Source organism: Bidens hawaiensis, unplaced genomic scaffold (genome assembly GCF_021521415.1).
Source record: "Bidens hawaiensis isolate Kalapana, Puna unplaced genomic scaffold, B.hawaiensis_p1.1 tig00000820_1, whole genome shotgun sequence".
Lineage (NCBI taxonomy): Eukaryota > Viridiplantae > Streptophyta > Magnoliopsida > Asterales > Asteraceae > Bidens > Bidens hawaiensis.
The window spans coordinates 249168-267741 of NW_027491048.1; the positions used below are offsets into that span (position 1 = coordinate 249168).

The 18574-nt window shown below is 35.0% G+C and overlaps 4 protein-coding genes and 1 long non-coding RNA gene across 5 annotated transcripts; 4 read left to right on the top strand and 1 right to left on the bottom strand.

Annotated features, from left to right (window-relative positions):
• Nucleotides 1-975: 975 nt before the first annotated feature.
• On the top strand, nucleotides 976-2223 carry LOC143539409 (uncharacterized). Its single transcript, XR_013136435.1, has 2 exons — nucleotides 976-1216; nucleotides 2048-2223. It is a non-coding gene; the product is annotated as an uncharacterized LOC143539409 (long non-coding RNA).
• Nucleotides 2224-3967: 1744 nt separating this feature from the next.
• LOC143540928 (uncharacterized) lies at nucleotides 3968-4489 on the top strand. Its single transcript, XM_077033880.1, has 2 exons — nucleotides 3968-4117; nucleotides 4220-4489. The coding sequence occupies exons 1-2, from the start codon at nucleotides 3968-3970 to the stop codon at nucleotides 4487-4489; spliced, it is 420 nt and encodes a 139-aa protein (XP_076889995.1).
• A 390-nt stretch (nucleotides 4490-4879) lies between these two features.
• LOC143540934 (uncharacterized) lies at nucleotides 4880-5712 on the top strand. The gene is made up of 2 exons (XM_077033886.1): nucleotides 4880-5413; nucleotides 5563-5712. Exons 1-2 carry the CDS (start codon nucleotides 4880-4882, stop codon nucleotides 5710-5712), a joined length of 684 nt encoding a protein of 227 aa, XP_076890001.1.
• Nucleotides 5713-9067: 3355 nt separating this feature from the next.
• On the top strand, nucleotides 9068-12743 carry LOC143541818 (mitogen-activated protein kinase homolog MMK2-like). Its single transcript, XM_077034540.1, has 6 exons — nucleotides 9068-9383; nucleotides 10363-10492; nucleotides 10571-10708; nucleotides 11309-11641; nucleotides 12161-12344; nucleotides 12450-12743. Exons 1-6 carry the CDS (start codon nucleotides 9190-9192, stop codon nucleotides 12614-12616), a joined length of 1146 nt encoding a protein of 381 aa, XP_076890655.1. The 5' UTR covers nucleotides 9068-9189; the 3' UTR covers nucleotides 12617-12743.
• Nucleotides 12737-17510, bottom strand: LOC143541829 (putative polygalacturonase). Its single transcript, XM_077034548.1, has 6 exons — nucleotides 17426-17510; nucleotides 16292-16630; nucleotides 15112-15232; nucleotides 14840-15014; nucleotides 13650-13720; nucleotides 12737-13559 (listed from the first exon to the last, which is right to left on the bottom strand). Exons 1-6 carry the CDS (start codon nucleotides 17465-17467, stop codon nucleotides 12850-12852), a joined length of 1458 nt encoding a protein of 485 aa, XP_076890663.1. The 5' UTR covers nucleotides 17468-17510; the 3' UTR covers nucleotides 12737-12849.
• Nucleotides 17511-18574: the final 1064 nt, after the last annotated feature.

An 18574-nucleotide genomic window follows, 5' to 3' on the forward strand; every position in this document is an offset into this window, starting at 1 on the left:
TTTGTTTCAAGCTTTTATCGATCCGAGCTTAGTAACTCGAGAACATCTCTGCTCGTTTGCACCCCATAAGGCCATATGTAGTGGGCTTGAGCTTGGGCGACAAATGGCGAGAAGGGGCACAAACACCCCCCCCCCCCCCCCCGTTTTTTGGGCGAAAAAGGGGCGGGGGCGGGGTTCTTTTGTCGCCGGGTTGTTTGAAAAATAATAATATTATATTTAATGGACCGTTGCAAACGGTCAAATGTAAAAAAAATTAATTAATTAAAACAATATATATATATATATATATATATATATATATATATATAAACATACACCCTTCTTCTCCATTTTATATCCATTTTATACACAATTCATACTAGGGGTGTTCTTCGGGTTTGTTTTTCGGGTTCGGGTAATTCGGGTCGGGTTTTTTCGGGTTGGATTAATCGGGTTTCGTGTATCCTAGAAAAAAGCGCAAAACCAATTTTTTTTTAAAAACTATAATGCTAAAGTTAAAACAAAATATTCATCTTTGCTTATAACAAATATAATCAAATAATAAATTAACCTAACTTGATAACACAATTCAAAAGAAGAGGAAAACTAACTCGAACCATAATCGTATTCAATTGGGCGTGATTTGGTTGTTCGATTATGGTTGCTATTAGTAATAAACGGAATTCATAAATTAATACTAAGCATCCATAATAGTTAGAATGACAACAGTCGATTAGAGCCAAATTCTGATAACTTTAGTGACCAAGACTTAGCCTGTTATACATAAAAATATATTTAATTTCAAAACTAAAAGTTTAATCGGGTTGACCCAAATCTTATAAATAAAACCCAAGAATCAACCCGAATTACTTCGGTTCGGGTTCGGGTTAGTCTTTTCTCGGGTTCGGGTTCTTCGAGTCGGGTTAGTTCGGGTTCGGGTACGAGTTTTTTCGGGTTGGGTTTCGGGTTTCGGGTAAAAGTGACAGCCTTAATTCATACCCAAATTCTTACAAAAAATTAGCAAAATGAATCCTAAAAACAACCCGAACCAACCGAACTACCAATTCCCTCCTTTCGGTCAAACGTATGGTTCGCAACCAAGCCAATCGAACCAACCAAACTTACAATGAAACCCGATGAACCTAAACCAACCGAGCTATCCGTTTCAATTTTCCGACCCGAACGTAAACATGTACGCCAACTATCTCAGCCCCCAAAACTTAATGCCGGCGTTCGGGTCTACACCACCGGAGTTGGAGCCGGTGACGGTGCCGGAGACACAAACGGCACGGGCCTCCGGTTCAAGCAAAAAGGCAACCCGTAAACACACAAAAAAAAAACAACCGGGGCAGCCGATGGCGCAACGTGATCCATACAAGCATTGGAGCGAGGCGGAGGAGGTGACCCTCGCAAGGACTTGGATCGTCATTTCGGAGGATCCCAACGTCGGTAAGTTTTTTAATATTAAGCATTTATTAAAAATGTATTTAGTGTTTATTAAATTGTATACTAACTGTGACAAATAATTTTAATTTGTAGCTAACTTTCAAGCCACCGGAGTGTTTTGGAAGAAAGTATTTGAAGCTTGGCTCGCGATAACCGATAAACCCAAAGAATACCGGGGAAAAGAAACGGTTCAAGCCCACTGAAAGGGGCTTAACGCCGATTGTCAAAAATTTGCCGGGATAATTAACCGGTTGCAGGGATCCCGCTGGCGTAGCGGGCATAACGACGGCGACATTATAACTCAAGCCTTGAGCGACTTTCGAGCTCAGGGCCAAACTTTAGAGCGGCCCGGGAAACCGTTCAAGTATTTGAATTGTTGGGAAAAACTACGTCGTTGCGCGAAATGGAACGGGGCACTAACTGTTCCAGTCGCCCGAAGAGCCGACTCATCCCAGCCTTCAAAAAAGTCGAAGACATCGTCGTCGACAAATCTGAGCACACCAAACACACCCTCCGATGCTCGTAGCTTCTTCCTGGATGACACGGTTAATTTAGCCGACGATGTTAATATAGCCAACAACGAAGACGTAGAGGAGTTGCCTCGACCACGCGGGAGATCGAGAAAAAAATAAGGGGGAAGGTTCGTCGTCAACACGATTCAATACGGCGCCCAGTGAATTAAACGAGTTGGTCGGTCATTTGGAAACAAATGCCACGGAAATAGGAAACGACCTTCGAGCATCCAACAAACAACAAGAAAAGCTGAACCAGACGTTGGAATTACGTCAAATGAAAGAAGACTACGAATCCCTCAAAGCGGAGGGGTTTCATGAGCAAGCCGCATTATTGTTTCAACGACGACGTGAAAAAATGCGCGAATATTACGGATATTAGTATATTTTTTAGTTATGTTTTTTTTCTTTAGTTATGTTTTTTTATATTTTTAGTTATGTATTTTTTTTAGCTATGTTTTTTTTATACTTTAAATTAGTTATATGTTGTTTGAATATTTTTTATGTGTTAATGAAATTGTGAAAATGAAAGGAACTAACAATTTGTGAAAGGAAATGTGTAACCCAACACACAAATAACAATATATATGTGCAATTTATAATAACATCTACACTATATATGTATAAATCTATACAGGAAAAATAAACTATTATTTTTTTAAATTTTACACATAAAACAAAACGTTACTAATAAATCAGGGATATAAAGTGTAAGGAAGAGATTTGATTCTTGGCGGTTCAGGAAACGCTTGCGGTAGAGATTGATATTCTTCCTTTGGGATGGAGTTTGTTGGTGCTACTGCTAGATGTGAAGTTTAAGTTATTGGAGTCTATTAAAAATAGAAATTTCTTATTTATAAAAGGGGAAATGGTGGGAAGCAATGACCCTATCTGTGTTATTAACGTTTATGCCCCTCAAGGAACGACGGAGAAGAAAAGTTTGTGGGAGCGTAAAGGGCAGACACTCTGGTTTATGGTTCGTGTTAGGGGACTTTAATGTGGTCAGATTTCCAGACGAAAGAAGGAATTCTATCTTCAACCCGGTTAGAACGAGAGATTTTAATGAGTTTATTTATGAAAATAACTTGGTAGAGTATGATATGAAAGGGGGCAAGTATACTTTCTCTGTGGGCAATAAGATGAGCAAAATTGACAGGTGTTTGGTCAGCCCAGAATTGGTTAACCTATGGCCGAATGCGTGTCTTAGAGTGTTGCCAAGGTTTTTGTCGGACCATAGACCTTTGATTCTTATCACGAAGGAGATTAACTTTGGACACCGTCCATTCCGGTTCTTTAACTCTTGGATGGATTGGCCGGATTTTGATAAAGTGGTTCGCAAGGCTTGTGAGAGGTGGGTTTATGAAGGGCCTCCTGATTTAGCTTTGGTTAAAAAATTTAAAATGTTGAGGAACGAATTAAAAAGGTGGTGGGGAAAAACTAAAGCAAAAGAAGGAGAAAATGTTGAAAATGGAGTTGGAAAAGGTTGAGCTGGATATGGAATCTACGGATTTATCGGAGGACGAAGAATGGGTCAGAATGGAATGTCTTAAAGATTTAACGGAGTTGGCAAACTTAAAAGTTAAAGATCTCAAGCAAAGGTCGAGGATTCGGTGGGCTATGTTCGGAGATGACAATTCTGCTTTCTTTCATAGATTTATTAATAACAGGAAAAGGCAGAATGTTATTCCGGGGTTGGAAGTTAACGGATTTTGGTGTGATAAACCAAAACTTATTAAAAAGGAAGTTTTTTGCTTTTTCAGGGCCAGGTTTAAAGAGACTTTGGAGGAGAGACCAAACAAAGCCTTCTTTTTAAAAATTGATTTTGAGAAAGCCTACGATAATGTTCATTGGAAGTTCTTAGTTTCAATTATGATGCAAATGGGTTTCCAGAAGTTTGGTGTAAGTGGATTTTTGGAGTCCTCTCCTCGGCTAGATCTTTGGTTCTAGTGAACGGATCTCCTACTTTTGAGTTCCAATGCCATAAAGGCATGAGGCAAGGATACCCCCTTTCCCCGTTTTTGTTCATTATAATGGTGGAGGCTTTTTCGAATATGATTAGTAAAGCTGTGGCGGATGGTATTTTTAAGGGTTTTCGCACGCCAAATAGAGGACCAGTTGTTTCCCATCTTTTATATGCTGATGATGCCATGCTCCTTAGAGAATGGTCGGAAACTAACTTGGTAAATGTTAACAGAATTTTAAGGTGCTTCCATCTTTGCTCAGGCCTTAAAATTAATCTAAAAAAATCTGAGGTCATCGGTAGTAATGTGTCCGTGACGTAGGTCAAAGATACGGCTAGGGTGATTGGGTGTAAAAGTGGGATGATGCCTTTTTTACATTTAGGCATCTCAGTGGGAGCCAATGTGAATAAGGTTAACAATTGGAACCGGATCGTTGATGTTTTCGAGAAAAGGTTGGCGGTTTGGAAAGCTCACTCATTGTCAATAGGTGGTAGAGTGGTTTTAATTAAATCGGTTCTTGAAAGCCTCCCAGTTTATTACTTCTCTTTGTTCAAAGTGCCAGACAAAGTTGTGGAGAACTTAGAAATTTAGAAAAGATTATGAAGAATTTCTTATGGGGAGGGTCGAGTAATGAAAAAAAGATTCATTGGGTCGCTTGGGAAAGGATCGCTTTTCCGAAAGATAGGGGCGGTCTGGGTATTTCAAGGCTCAAAGACGTTAACAATTCTTTATTAGCCAAGTGGTCTTGGAGATTCAAGACGGAGAAAGATGGGTTATGGAAGAGGTTGATAATGTCTATCCATTCTCAAACTAAAGTTGGGGATGTAGTTCCGGTTAATAATGGCTTTACAAGTGTCTGGTTAAATATTGTCAAAGCGGTTAACAAGCTTAAGTTGGATGGAAGAAAGATGGTGGATCTAATAAAAGGATGGAAGAAAGATGGTGGATCTAATAAAAGGGATTTTGGGTAATGGTCAAAACATGAAGTTTTGGGAGGATATATGGGCTGGAAATTCAAGAGTAAAGGAAGTATGTCCTAACCTCTTCAAACTGGAAAGGAACAAGTTGTGCAATGTTAGTGACATGTTTTGGAGGATTGGTGGAGAGTTTGGCTGGAAATGGGATTGGATCAGGTATCCGAATTCAGCTCAAGAAATGGCAAAGTGGGAGAAGTGCTTTCAAATTATGACTTTGGCTGTCTGGAAAGGTGGCCAAGATGCTTGGGAGTGGCTAGGAGATAGCAGAGGGGATTTCACGGTGAGATCGGTTAAGAAAATGATTTTAAAGGAAAAAGAGGATGTTAATAATTACGTTATGAAGTGGAGTAAATGGGTCCCGGCGAAGTGTAACATTCACGTTTGGAGGGTGGAAATGAATAGAATTCCTACCCGAATGGCGTTAGTTAGAAGGAATGTCCCGGTAACGAATGATTTGTGTGTTTTCTGTGAGTTGGGTAACGAGTCGGCCGATCACATAATCACCGGGTGTATGGTTGCGGCGATAGTTTGGGATCACGTTAGTAAGTGGTGTAGAGTCCCCCCCCCCCCATCTACGGTTTCTCGGTTAGAGATTTATTGGAGCTTCACAAATCGTGTAAGCTTGGGCCGGTTGAGAAGGAAGCTTTTCATGGTATAGTTATAATTGCTTGTTGGAGGGTGTGGAAGGCTAGAAACGAAAAGGTGTTTGAAGGAAAAGATATCAAGATTGAAGATATTATTGGGGATATAAAGTCTCTCGGCTTTTTATGGTTCAAATATAGATCAAAAAATAGATTCTTAGATTGGTCTAGTTGGTGTAAGTTTAAACTTATGTAGATTTTTTTGGTGTTTGGTGACTTTCCTCCGAGGTGTGGAGGTGGTCTTGTTGTTTCCTTGTTTATAAAATTCACAGTTCAAAAAAAAAAATAAAGTACACCTGTACGCTAACATATGTTTTAGGATTGTTTCATGGAATATTTTTCAATTAGAGTGCCTTTTTTTATATAAAAATAAGTGGTCTAAATGGAATAAATATGAAACTTAAGTACATAGTAATTGTTAGGATTTAATGATTATGTATTTCAAGCTTAAGTACATAGTAATTGTAAAGGAAAAGGGCCACTAGATAAGAAAACTTCATAAAAATGAAACAATAATTAAAAACGAATAGTTTTTATGATTATATTAAAACCTAGTTATTTATATTATTACTAGTTTTTATCCCCCGTATTACGGAGGTTGTTTTATATTATTTATTTTTTGAATTTTTATTTTTTTAATTATATGAAAGTTAATAACAATATACTTATGGTTTGATGATAAATTGTTTCACAAATAAATGATATGCTATAACCTGGTTTAAAAGCTATATAGGTTTGATGAGACCAAAAACTCATTTATTTTTTTATACTACAAATTGTTTTTTAATTATAAATAATATATATATATATATATATATATATATATATGTTTTTAAATAAATCATATACTAATTTTTAGTATATCCTCAGTGGCGGATCTAGAACATAATTTCAGGGGTAACATAATTTTTTTTACTGCGATGTGTGTTTTTTAAAGAGGTTGTCGGCGAAGTTTTTTACAATCCGATGGTCGATGCTTTTTGTTTTCAAACACGGGTGGCCAACACGATTTTCAAACAATGGTTAATCGAAGGAGAAGTAGAATAACGAGCATGTCGGTCTTTGATTCTTAGGGAAGAAGAAATTGCAGTTTGCAGGCTAGACGATTCCTTGATTTACAAAGGGTATACACAAAATTAAGCTAAAAATATTAATTGCTTATAATTATATATATAATTAAAACCATGAAGATGACGAAATTAATAAATTTAGAAAAATGTTATTTGCTTATGACTTGATGTGATACAACAAAATGACGGTAATAACTATAAATCAAATTAAAGAAAATGTTTACATAAAATTTTTAATTTAAAATAGTAGCATATTGTAGTTCAAAATACTTTTTTTGTACTTGAAAATCAAATGTTAAAAGTTTCAGTTATTAAAATAAACATAACTTTTTATGAAAAATAAGTCATGGAGCTAAAGTTCATAATCCTAACTTCCATGTAACGCTAAGACAATAAACATTGTTAAAGATGATGAAAAGTTCCTAAATTCGTCTAATACTAAATATCTTTGGAGCAATGAACATGCAAAAAAATTATTATAAACTAAATGGGCAATTAGCATGCAAATAAATTATAAAGTTAATCTTTAGAATAGTAGGCATACACGAAACTAGAAGGAGGTATTATATAAATTTCTTTTAAATACATTGGGACCAAATAAATTATAAAGTTAAACATGGAGGGCCTAAATGAAACAATGAAATTAATTCCTTAAAACAACACATGTTGTCTGCTCCATCTTCTTCATCTGCTTGTCTGCTCGACTGCTCCATCTTCTTCACCGGTCTTCAAATATGTTCTGAGTTATATTTGCCGCTCCATCTTCTTCGCTAAATTCAGGGGAAACATAATATAACCTCAGGGATAACGTAATACATAAAACGTAAAAAGAAAAATAGAATTTCCTCTACGCCGGAAAAGTTGAGGGGTAGCGGGTGCTACCCCTGCCTTTGCCGTACATCCGCCCCTGTATATCCCTACTTTATAGGATTATTATATCAAATATTTGGTGATATTAGTTTTTAGTTAAATGATATGTTATAACTCGTTTAAGAAAAATATGGGTTTGATATGACTCATACCCGTGAAATCGGGTCAAATGCATGAGAAACCTTCATTTAAAAATCAAGCAAATCTGGTGACTCCAAAAAAGAGGAGAGCAACCACATCGCGACACTTAGGATTTTTGGGTTTTCGTTTATATATATTATAGATAGATAAATAGATTAATTTATATGTTTGTTTACACGACACTCCACCTAATATTAATCAAGAATTTTTTAAGTGTTTCACTAAAATAGCTAAAAGTTTTTTTTGTTTATGTAAAATCACTAAATTCTTATTAGATGTTTAAATCCTGTGATTCTTTTTATCAATATTTAAAACTTTAAAATGTAGTAAACTAAATGTAACATTTTATAGCTATTTTTTTTTCTAATTAAATTGAAGCAGAAACTAAACAGTAGTATCAAGTTTCATAATTGGTCGATTAATGTAAAACAAAATTAGCATAAATCAATCACTAAATAATAACCAAGTGTTATATTTTATTTGGTTTATTAAATTTTAAATAACTTATAAACATTTATAAAAAAAATTAACTGGTTGGAACATTTCACAACCTTTCAACAACATTTTTAAGTAACTTTAAAATAATAGTTACAAATTTAATTATTAATCATATTATACGGAGTTTTTTTCACTTTTCCATAAAAAACAGGATACACTCCACGTATTCCAGTGAAAAACTACTCGGAAGAAACCGGTGGGTAGGGGTGTGTACGAAACCGAAAAAGCCACCCCGAAATCGAAAAAACCGAAAATTTCAAACCGAATAACCCAAACCAAAACAAAACCGACAGTTACGCTTTATATATTTCTAAAACCAAACTAGCGATTCGGTTTTGGTTTTGCATGTAATAAAAACCGAAAAAACTGAACCGAACCGAATTTCTTGATTTTTATTTTTTATTATAAGTAATTTATAACAATTTAATATATATGTAACTTAAATACTTTTGTTAAAATGTATAATAGTCGATTGGTTAATTATTAACAAAATTATATATACCTAAAATCATTATTTTTGGTCGAATTTTATTTTCGGCCTAAAATTTTTAAACTCAAATGACAAAATCCAAAAAAACCGAAACCGAACTGAAACCAAAACGAAAACCGAAACCAAATGGTTTCAAAAATCCAAAAACCGAAGTTTTGGTTTTCGGTTTGGTTTTAGCCCAAAACCGTACCACGCACACCCCTACCGATGTTTCCACCCGGTGCCGGCTTCTTCGCGGCTCTCCACGAGATCCACTACGTGTGCTCTAGCTATATATAGGAATATACCTTCTTGGCTTCTTTAACCTACCACCCTTAATTATTTCACATAAAATAATAATAAATTAATAATATAATTTCCAAGATGAGTGTTAGTAGTTGAAAAGTTGAAAAGTCAAAGCCATCATAAACAGGTGTAGGGTCCGATGAGACCACATCTTCAACTGCACAAAAAAAGATATAAAAATCTAACTTTGTTCATGGATATCACAAGTACAGTTCAAAAGTTGTCAACTGTCAATATCTCACTACTTTCTTCCTCAATTTCACCATTTCTCTAAACAAAACAAAACACATATTCATATTCTAAACAAAACAAATCAATCATGGACAACACCACTGTTACTACAGGAGATCCTCACAATAATAATAATAATAATAGTAACAATAATATTAAAGGAGTTGTTACACATGGTGGCCGTTACGTTCAGTATAATATTTATGGTAACTTGTTTGAAGTTACTAGGAAATATGTTCCTCCTATACGTCCGGTTGGTCGAGGAGCTTACGGTATTGTTTGGTATGAAATCGAACTCGTTGTGATACGTTTTTTTTAAGTTGATTTTGTGTTTTTGATTTGTAGTTAGTGAAATTTGATCATTTTGTAAGTTATTGGATATAAGGTTTATTATTATGAGTTCACGGGTGTGCAAAGTCGGCTTTACCATAACCGAATGGTCTGTTAACCATATGTTTGGTTAAGTTCTGTTATTTGTCCAACGTATTTTTTTATTATTTTTTTTCCTTAGGTTTTGTTGATTGGCTATGTTATATTGCTATGGTGTTCAAAGCTGATTTTTGAAGTTTCGAAGCTGAAATATGCCGATTCCAAGCTTGGTTATGGTGTTCCAAGCTCGGTTATAGACATTTGTAGTATGAATTTAAATGTTCGAAGGTATAAAAGATGAAAATAGAGGTATAGAATTTTTAAAAACACAATCATACAAGGTTCGGTTCGATTTCAGTTAAAGTTGGTTAACAAGACACATTAAATGTAACCATAGCCAAATGATCGATTAACCAGATTCACTTAACCATAACCAATTAGGTTTGTCGGTTATGGTTTTTTTTTGGTTTTTGCTCACCCCTACCATTTGGTATCTGGGATTTGCATTTTTGTGTGTTGTATACGTAGGGAAGACGGTTCGAGAAATCCAAGGCTCTGATATCATGTAAGACGGTACAATATTGAGTTGATTATGTTTGTATATCATACAATATATAAAGAACGAAATGCAAACTCTATAATAGTAAACCTAACATCCAATAATCATGAATGGATTCGATTTGATGCCACAATCCATGCTAGTTAGTTTAATCCTCGAACTCGTTTGGAGTATTATTAATCAACATAGTGTATTGATTTATGTATAATGTTGAATTATAGTTATTGTACTGTTTTATGGTTTATATTTGTTGGTTAGCATTATGCTCTTGTTGGTACATATATTTTCTAAAGAAAATGAAGCGAGCTGACTTTTATTATTCGTTTACTGCAGTGCTGCAATGAATGCAGAGACGCGTGCAGAAGTTGCCATCAAGAAAATCGGTAATGCATTTGATAACAGAATAGATGCCAAACGGACGTTAAGAGAGATCAAGCTTCTGTGCCACATGGACCATGAAAATGTGAGTTTCTTTATTAATGTGTTAATGTTACTTGTTATGCACAATCACAAGTTTATGATTTGCGTTCAACGTCTGCAGGTTATCGCAATTAAAGACATCATACGGCCTCCACTGAAGGAAAACTTTAATGATGTATACATTGTTTATGAGTTAATGGACACGGATCTTCATCAGTGTATACGCTCTAATCAACCCCTAGCTGATGATCACTGTCGGGTTCGGCCCCATTCCTCTTATTGTAGACTTTTACTGAGTGAACTGCGGTTTTCGTCCTTTTGAAATGTCCAAATCTGTGGTTTTAGTCCAAAAGTTTCAAATTTGCGATTTTCATCTTTGTGGTTTCATTTCACTTGCAATTAAACCTGAATTCGTTAACCCCGTTAAGTTTGGTCGTCAAACCCATCATTGTGCCATTCACGTGAGGGACATTTTTGTCTTTTTTCTCCCCAAATAAACCCGAGTCGTAATTTGCAAGCCCCCCGCACGTGAGGGGCTAGGGTGTATTTGGGGAAAAAAGGACAAAACTACCCCTCACGTGAAGGGCACGCTGATGGGTTTAACGACCAGACTTAACGGGTTAACGAATTCGGGTTTAATTGCAGGTGAAGTGAAACCACAGGAACGAAAATCGCAAATTTGAAACTACTGGACTAAAACCGCATATTCGGACAAATCACAGGGACAAAAACCGCAATTTACTAAAGTTTAAAAAATCATAATCAGTATTCCATTTTTGAATGGCTTATACTATTGTAACACTTTTCATCTTTTGGATGCAACTATTTGTTTACTAATCCTTTAATGCATGCTATGCAGTATTTTCTATATCAAATATTAAGAGGACTTAAGTATGTTCATTCTGCAAATGTATTGCACCGTGATCTAAAACCGAGCAACTTGCTTCTGAATGCTAACTGTGACTTAAGGATTGCGGATTTTGGACTTGCGAGAACGACATCCGAGACAGATTTCATGACTGAATATGTCGTCACTCGATGGTACCGGGCCCCAGAATTGCTCTTAAACTGTTCAGAGTACACAGCAGCAATTGACATCTGGTCAGTAGGTTGCATTCTTGGCGAAATTATGACCCGACAACCCTTGTTCCCGGGCAAAGATTATGTTCATCAACTTAGACTTATCACTGAGGTTATAATCCTTTACACCTTAGTTTAAAACAATGTTGTAAATAAGCAGTTGAGTAAACTGCGGTTTTCGTCCCTGTGGTTTGTCCAAATCTACGGTTTTAGTTCAATAGTTTCAATTTTGCGATTTTCATCTCTGTGGTTTCATTTCACTTGCAATTAAACCCGAATTCATTACGTTTAAACCATCAGCGTGCCCCTCACGTGAAGGGCATTTTTGTCCGTTTTCTCCCTAAAAAAAAACTTGTCCTAATTCGCAAGCCCCCTCACACGAGGAGATGGGGTGTATTTGGGGAATAAAAGGACAAAACTGCCCCTCACGTGAAGGGCACGCTGACGGGTTTAACAACCAGACTTAATGGGATTAGTGAATTCGGGTTTAATTGCAAGTGAAATGAAACCACATGGACGAAAACCGCAAAATTGAAACTATTGGACTTAAATCGCATATTTGGACAAACCATATGGACGAAAACTGCAGTTCACTCTAAGCAGTTTGACCATGTTTACTTGTTTTTAATAGCTGATAGGTTCACCAGAAGACGCGAGTCTTGGATTTCTAAGAAGCGATAATGCACGAAGATATGTTCGACAACTTCCTCAGTATCCAAAGCAACAATTCTCTGCTAGATTCCCGAATAAATCTCCCGGGGTGTTGGATTTGCTGGAAAAAATGCTTGTTTTTGACCCGAATAGGCGTATTGCAGGTATTATACCGCCTTAAATAACAGAAATATTTTTTTTTTTAAATAAACTGATTATTATGTCACACATCCAAGATTCTTGAAACTTTTGGGCTTTCATTTTTGCAGTTAATGAGGCGCTTTGTCACCCGTACTTAGCACCGCTTCATGACATCAACGAGGAGCCTGTATGCCCGAGACCATTCAGTTTTGACTTTGAGCAGCCATCTTGCACTGAGGAGAATATCAAAGAGCTCATCTGGAAGGAGTCAGTAAAATTCAATCCCGGCCAGTAAGAAATGCGCGCATAGTTGTTATAAATATATAAATATTTTTACTAGTTACTCTACATCCTATAAATGTTCTTTCCAGTTTATCTGTACCAAAATCATGTTCCATAATAGAAAGCACAACCGTACACGATACAAAGTTACAAACCATCTTTATAAATTCATGTAGTCGCTAAATGAACTCCATACGCGACTTTAAATGCATAAAATAAAATACAAGTGTATAAAAAAAACAAATTCTAGAATTGTGGCATAGCATAAGAACACTTCTTGAGCTCAACATTCTCTATATCTAATTTCTCTTGAGGAAATTTACACATTCCGATATTCTCCGGTCCTTGATCAGGCAACAAGTCACACGGCGTCGGAACCACACCACTAGTCACCCCTTCGACGTCACTACACGTCCACGGGACCTTTTTAGCCTTAACACGCATCCCAATGGTCGCATTCGATATACAGATCCCAGTAAACGTGTCCCCTGAGATTCCCTCCAGTCGAGCGGCCATTGTAACGTTTTCCGCCACTATGTCTTTATAATTAATGTTCTGGATTACAGGAATAGCTTTTGGGTCCCAGTGTGTGTCAGCGTGGGACCCGTAGTTTCCTGTGATCCAGAACACCCACTTCATGGTATGAAGTGACATGCCTTTTACATAAATGTCCTTCACAAACCCCCCACGCCCGACTCCGGTTTTGATCCGGACCGCTGATTCGGTGTTGATGGCGGTGATATCCTCCGCCCGCACGTCTTGAATCCCTCCCGACATTTCACTTCCTAGTGCAATGGCTGCACTGTAAGGTGAAATGCACATCAGGCGTTTGATGATCAAGTGTTGTGTTGGCATACCGTAGGATATCCCGTACTCGTCCCAACCGCTCTTAACTGCCACGCAATCGTCCCCAGACACTATGTAAGTGTCCTCTATCCTTGTGTTTGAGCAGGAATCTGTGACACATTAAGTTCATAAAATGTAATAAAAAGTGATTTAAATAAATTAAATGATGAATAAACTTATGTTAAAAAGTTAAAACTAACCTGGGTTAATTCCATCAGTGTTTGGAGATTGAACTGGAGCTAAAATTGTAATGCCTTGGAAAAGAATATTGCTGCATTACAATAATTATTATATAAGACCTTTGGTTTTAAGAAGAAAGAGCTTATTAGGAAATACGAACAACCAGCATAACGTGCATATTGCGCTAGGGATGTTCACAGTCCAGTTCGACCAGTCTTATAAAAATTCTAGTCCAAACTGCTAATTATGGTTTTTAGGAAAAATATAAAACCAAACCAGGCGGGTTGGTTGGTTAACTAAATTTAGGGGTGTGCACAAAACCGAAAAAACCAAATCAAAACTGTACAAACCAAAAAAAAAACAAACCGAATTAGAAACGGCGGTTCGGTTTTGAACTTTAGCAAAACCGAAATATTGGTTTTGGTTCGGTTTTGTATTTTGTTAAGAACCGAAAAAACCGAACCGAAATAACCAAAAAATCGAAATAACTATAACATTTTAAGCCATGAAACCAAAATCTACCAATGACTATTTGTTCAGTTTTAACATATGGTTAATAACAAATATATTTGGTTTCTACATATGATACATAACTAATAATTCTGGTACTTTTAGTTTTGATTTTGATTTTTGATTTTTAATATGTCTTTTATTTTCTTTTAATGTTTAAGTCTAAATATTCAATATTCTATTAATCAATAGTTTAAAGAAAAAATATATATCTTGCCCAATTTCAAGATTTTGGGTCTAGTTTTTTTTCTTGCCTAAAAAGTTTTGGCTCGATGAGCAAAACCGAACCGAAACCAAATGGTTTTAAAATATCATAAAAAAGTTGGTTTCGGTTCGGTTTTAGTCAAAAACCGCACCGAACCGCACAACGCACACCCCTAGCTGAATTTACTGGTTTGACAGTTTTGAACCAATATTTCTAATTTTCTTTTTTTGCAACAGCATATTTTGTATTAGTTATTTAAATAATAGTAATGGTGGTTCATGAATATAATACATATAATTCATATTACTAAATTGAAAAAAAAAATAATAATAATAATACATTATACATAGTTTGGTTTTACAAGTCTGGTTATAAGTTTTGAAATATGAACCAAGTGGTATGTATATTAAACCGGCTGACTTGCTTCAGTTTGTATGGTTTTATTGGTTTCGACGAATTATGAACATCCCTTGCGCATGGTTTAACTATGATTACCTGCTATAAACGGGATGAACATTCCACGAGGGAGAATTTAAAAACGTGACATTCGAAATCTGAATGGTATCGGAATACATTATCTCAAACAAGTACGGTCGGGTGTATTTTAACTTCTTCCCATGGAATTTCTGCCACCAAAGTAAACCTTGCCCGTCGATCGTCCCATTGTCACCTAATCCAATCGTGTCACAATTCAGTTTCGACGGTTTAAATAAATTTTTCTATCTATATATAAAAAGTTATATTTATGTTTAGTTAGTTAATTTTACCTGTTATGATAACATCAGTAAGATTGTTTCCAAATATGAGACTAATGTACCTTCCTCCTGCTGCATCTCTTCCGTGACCGTATGACGGCAAAGGATCAATCACTGGCCATTCATTTATGTCCTGTGATCATCAAGTTATAAAAAATTATTAGCATACAAGTTTTCATGCCTAGAAAATCAGATCGGACCGTTGGTTCAACTTAACTGGAACCATACGGTTTGAGTATTATTAGTTAATAACTTAATTAGCAAAGGGTCACTTTTTAAGTTCTTTCATACTCCCTCTTTTTGCTGTAAACTGCAGTTTAGACAAAAGTAAACTACTATTTACTATGTAATTTTGTTTCTTGTTTTTTTCCCCGGTGTATGGAAATCAGGACCGTTTGGCGAAATTGAAAAAATAGAAGTCTTTTAGACGATAACATCCAGTCGAACTAGCGAACTACCAAAGCTAACGGTTTAGTTGTAGTTCCGGTATTTAAAACATTGCTTTTAATATATAATATATAAATTTTATTTATTTATTTTAAATAAAAGCTACTTCTTTTGCATTAAATTGTCTAAAGTTATAAGTTATGATCAAATTTTTATACTTTATTTATATTCATGAAATAGAGACAAATCTATATCACATATTCGAAACAAGCCAAAAGGCCTTATACAAAAGCAATTCTACTCCTTCATTGGTGTGTGTACTTTTGTTTGTTTTGGAGATATGAATATTTACATGATAAGTCCTCTATCATATATAAATTAATTTTTTCATAAATGTATATATTTATATTTAATTTATATATTTATAATCAAATTTTATAATTTTGTTTATTCGAATCAACCCAAATTCAAATCAGTTTCTTGAATTCATTCTGCTTCTCCAGTTTGTTAATTCAAAAAATACAAAAAGTTTCTCAAATTTATTAATTCGAAAAATACAAAATACAGACCAAACTCGTATCTTTTTGTCTTTTTTTTTTAACGGCAAACTAACATACTCTTAAATCATTCTATAAACCACCTATGCCTGCATCTTTGATGTCTGTATTAATAGAAATAGAAAAATATATTTGATAATAATGACAACTAAATTCCCAAATAAGTTGTACCAATATATGCTACAAAAACACAAACAAATAATTTAAACAAAAAATATAAGTATGATTTAAATTAAATATTAAAATACCTGTGAAGCAAGGATGGTGGCATCCTTGTGAAGAAAGAGTGTAAAATGGCTAGTGAGATTAAAGCTGCCGGTCAACCATTGACCAGCCGGTACATAGAGCTGAGCCCCGCCGTCTGAGCCGTATTGGCTCAATGTATTCACGGCTTCCTGAAAGGCCCTTGTATTTAATGTTTTCCCATCTCCAACCCCTCCAAATTCTGTTATTGATGCACTATGACTCCTGCAGTTTAATGCGGTGTACTCTAATGACCCCTCTAAGTGTCTTACGTTTCTACCCTCAACTCCGGCCATGATTCCGGCTAATGTCACCGCCACGAATAACCATACCATGTCTCTCATCTGCAAAAAATAAAAAAAAATAAAAAAAAAAAAATGATGAAAATATTAAAATAGTCTAAAATTGTTATTTTACTTGATATAATGTATAAGACGGGTGGGGGGCAAACGAGCTGAGCCACTCGGGAATTACTCGAGGTCGGATCAATAAAAACCTCGAAATAGGCGGAGTGTTTTTTCGAACTCATGCCTCAAATAAAGCTCGTTTAGTTGTCGTGCTCGAGTTAACTAGTCTAGTGTGTTTTTTAAGTTTTACCTACATTACTGAGCTCGGGCCAAGTTTTGGCTCGTTTAAGATGCTATATGAGCTCAGGCCGAGGTTAGGCTCATTTAAGGCTTTTCTTCAAATATATAAATACAATCAAAAACGTGTATGAATTAATTATTAAATAATAAATTAGCCGAGCCCGAGCTTAATTAAGCAATTCACGGGCTAAGCTTGAGCCTAGTCAAAATTAGGCTCAATTAGGCTCATTTACACCCCTAAAGACGGGTATATTTTCTATAGCTATAAAATGTATATAAAAATAACTATATAACTCATGCTGATAATATATTATTTGCACTTGGGATAAGGGCGAAACCAGGGCGTCAAGAGGGTATGTTGTTCCGGTATTTGTTGGATTTTTATATAAGAACTAATTTAAATAAAAAAATGAGTTGGACCTGTAGTTATAAGTGACAGAAAAGAGACCTTATGATAACCCTGACTAAAAAGTTTTGTTTCTGTCACTTTACGATTTTACGCGGATTTTGAATTTGAAAATGTTAAGGTAGAACTTAGAAGTGTGTACTTACTTGAAGATGTGTAATGGTTTTGGTGTTGTAGCAACACAACATTGTTAGGATTGAAGAATAATGTGATGATTTGTGTTTGGTGAGGTGTTGGAAAAACATGAACTCTTTTGTGGGTATTTATAGGACCAAAAGGAGCAACTTTTGTGAGCCTAAAATTCTTTGATTATGATTATTAAATAATGATAAGAATTAGTTAAAACTGTTTTCCCGTTTTTAGATTATTATATTTTAATGACTGTTGATATCTTTCTCTTGTGTGTTTTCCATTCAATGAATTGGGGGGGGGGGGGGGGGGGGGTGTATTTCCTTATTTTGTTCATTTCATTATCAAAGGTTAAAATGTAGCTTTATTACTTCCTAGTTATTTAGTAGCCATTTATGTACATTTGATTTCTCGAAAATAAATTATATAGTGTAAAGATGTGTATTATATATAGATCTAGAGAGCGAGTTGTCAAACAAATTCATGATCAAACAAGATTATCAAATTTGACAAAAGACACGAGTCTATTATTTACGTATAAAATAAGAATGTGTATAAACTTTAATATTTTAATAATTATACATATTAAATGATGATCAAACACGACTAAGTATCAAATTTGACAAAATACATGAGATATTATTTGTATACATATAAAATTTTGATTAAATCAACTAAAAAGTATATAGTGTACATAAGTAATTATAATTTTTATGAAATTAGAATAGTTAAATAACAAAAGAGACGAACATTAGACTAGTTAAAGCATATATACATGAGCCGAGCTTGGTTAAATTAAAACTTTAAGTTAAATAAGATGAGCTCGAGCTACAAGAGTATAGATCCTTATTTACATCCTCTTGAGTATCTCATGCTAAGTGTTCAATTTTATGGTTTTTAATTTTTTATATTATTTAAGATTTCTTTTTTCTCTCTTGTGACTTAGTGATGTGATTCATGATTGAACTTTGGAAACTTGTGGCACGAGAAAATTTTGGGAACTGTCTCTTATCCCAAAGTGTTTTTATCTGCATAATTAAAGTTAACAAAACATCATAAACTATTAATAAGCTGTACATACTTTCTTTTATTGTAAAATGAACAAATACTTCTAGAAGCTCCTTTTTATACATTTATTATACACACAGACTTTAATCTAGAACTAT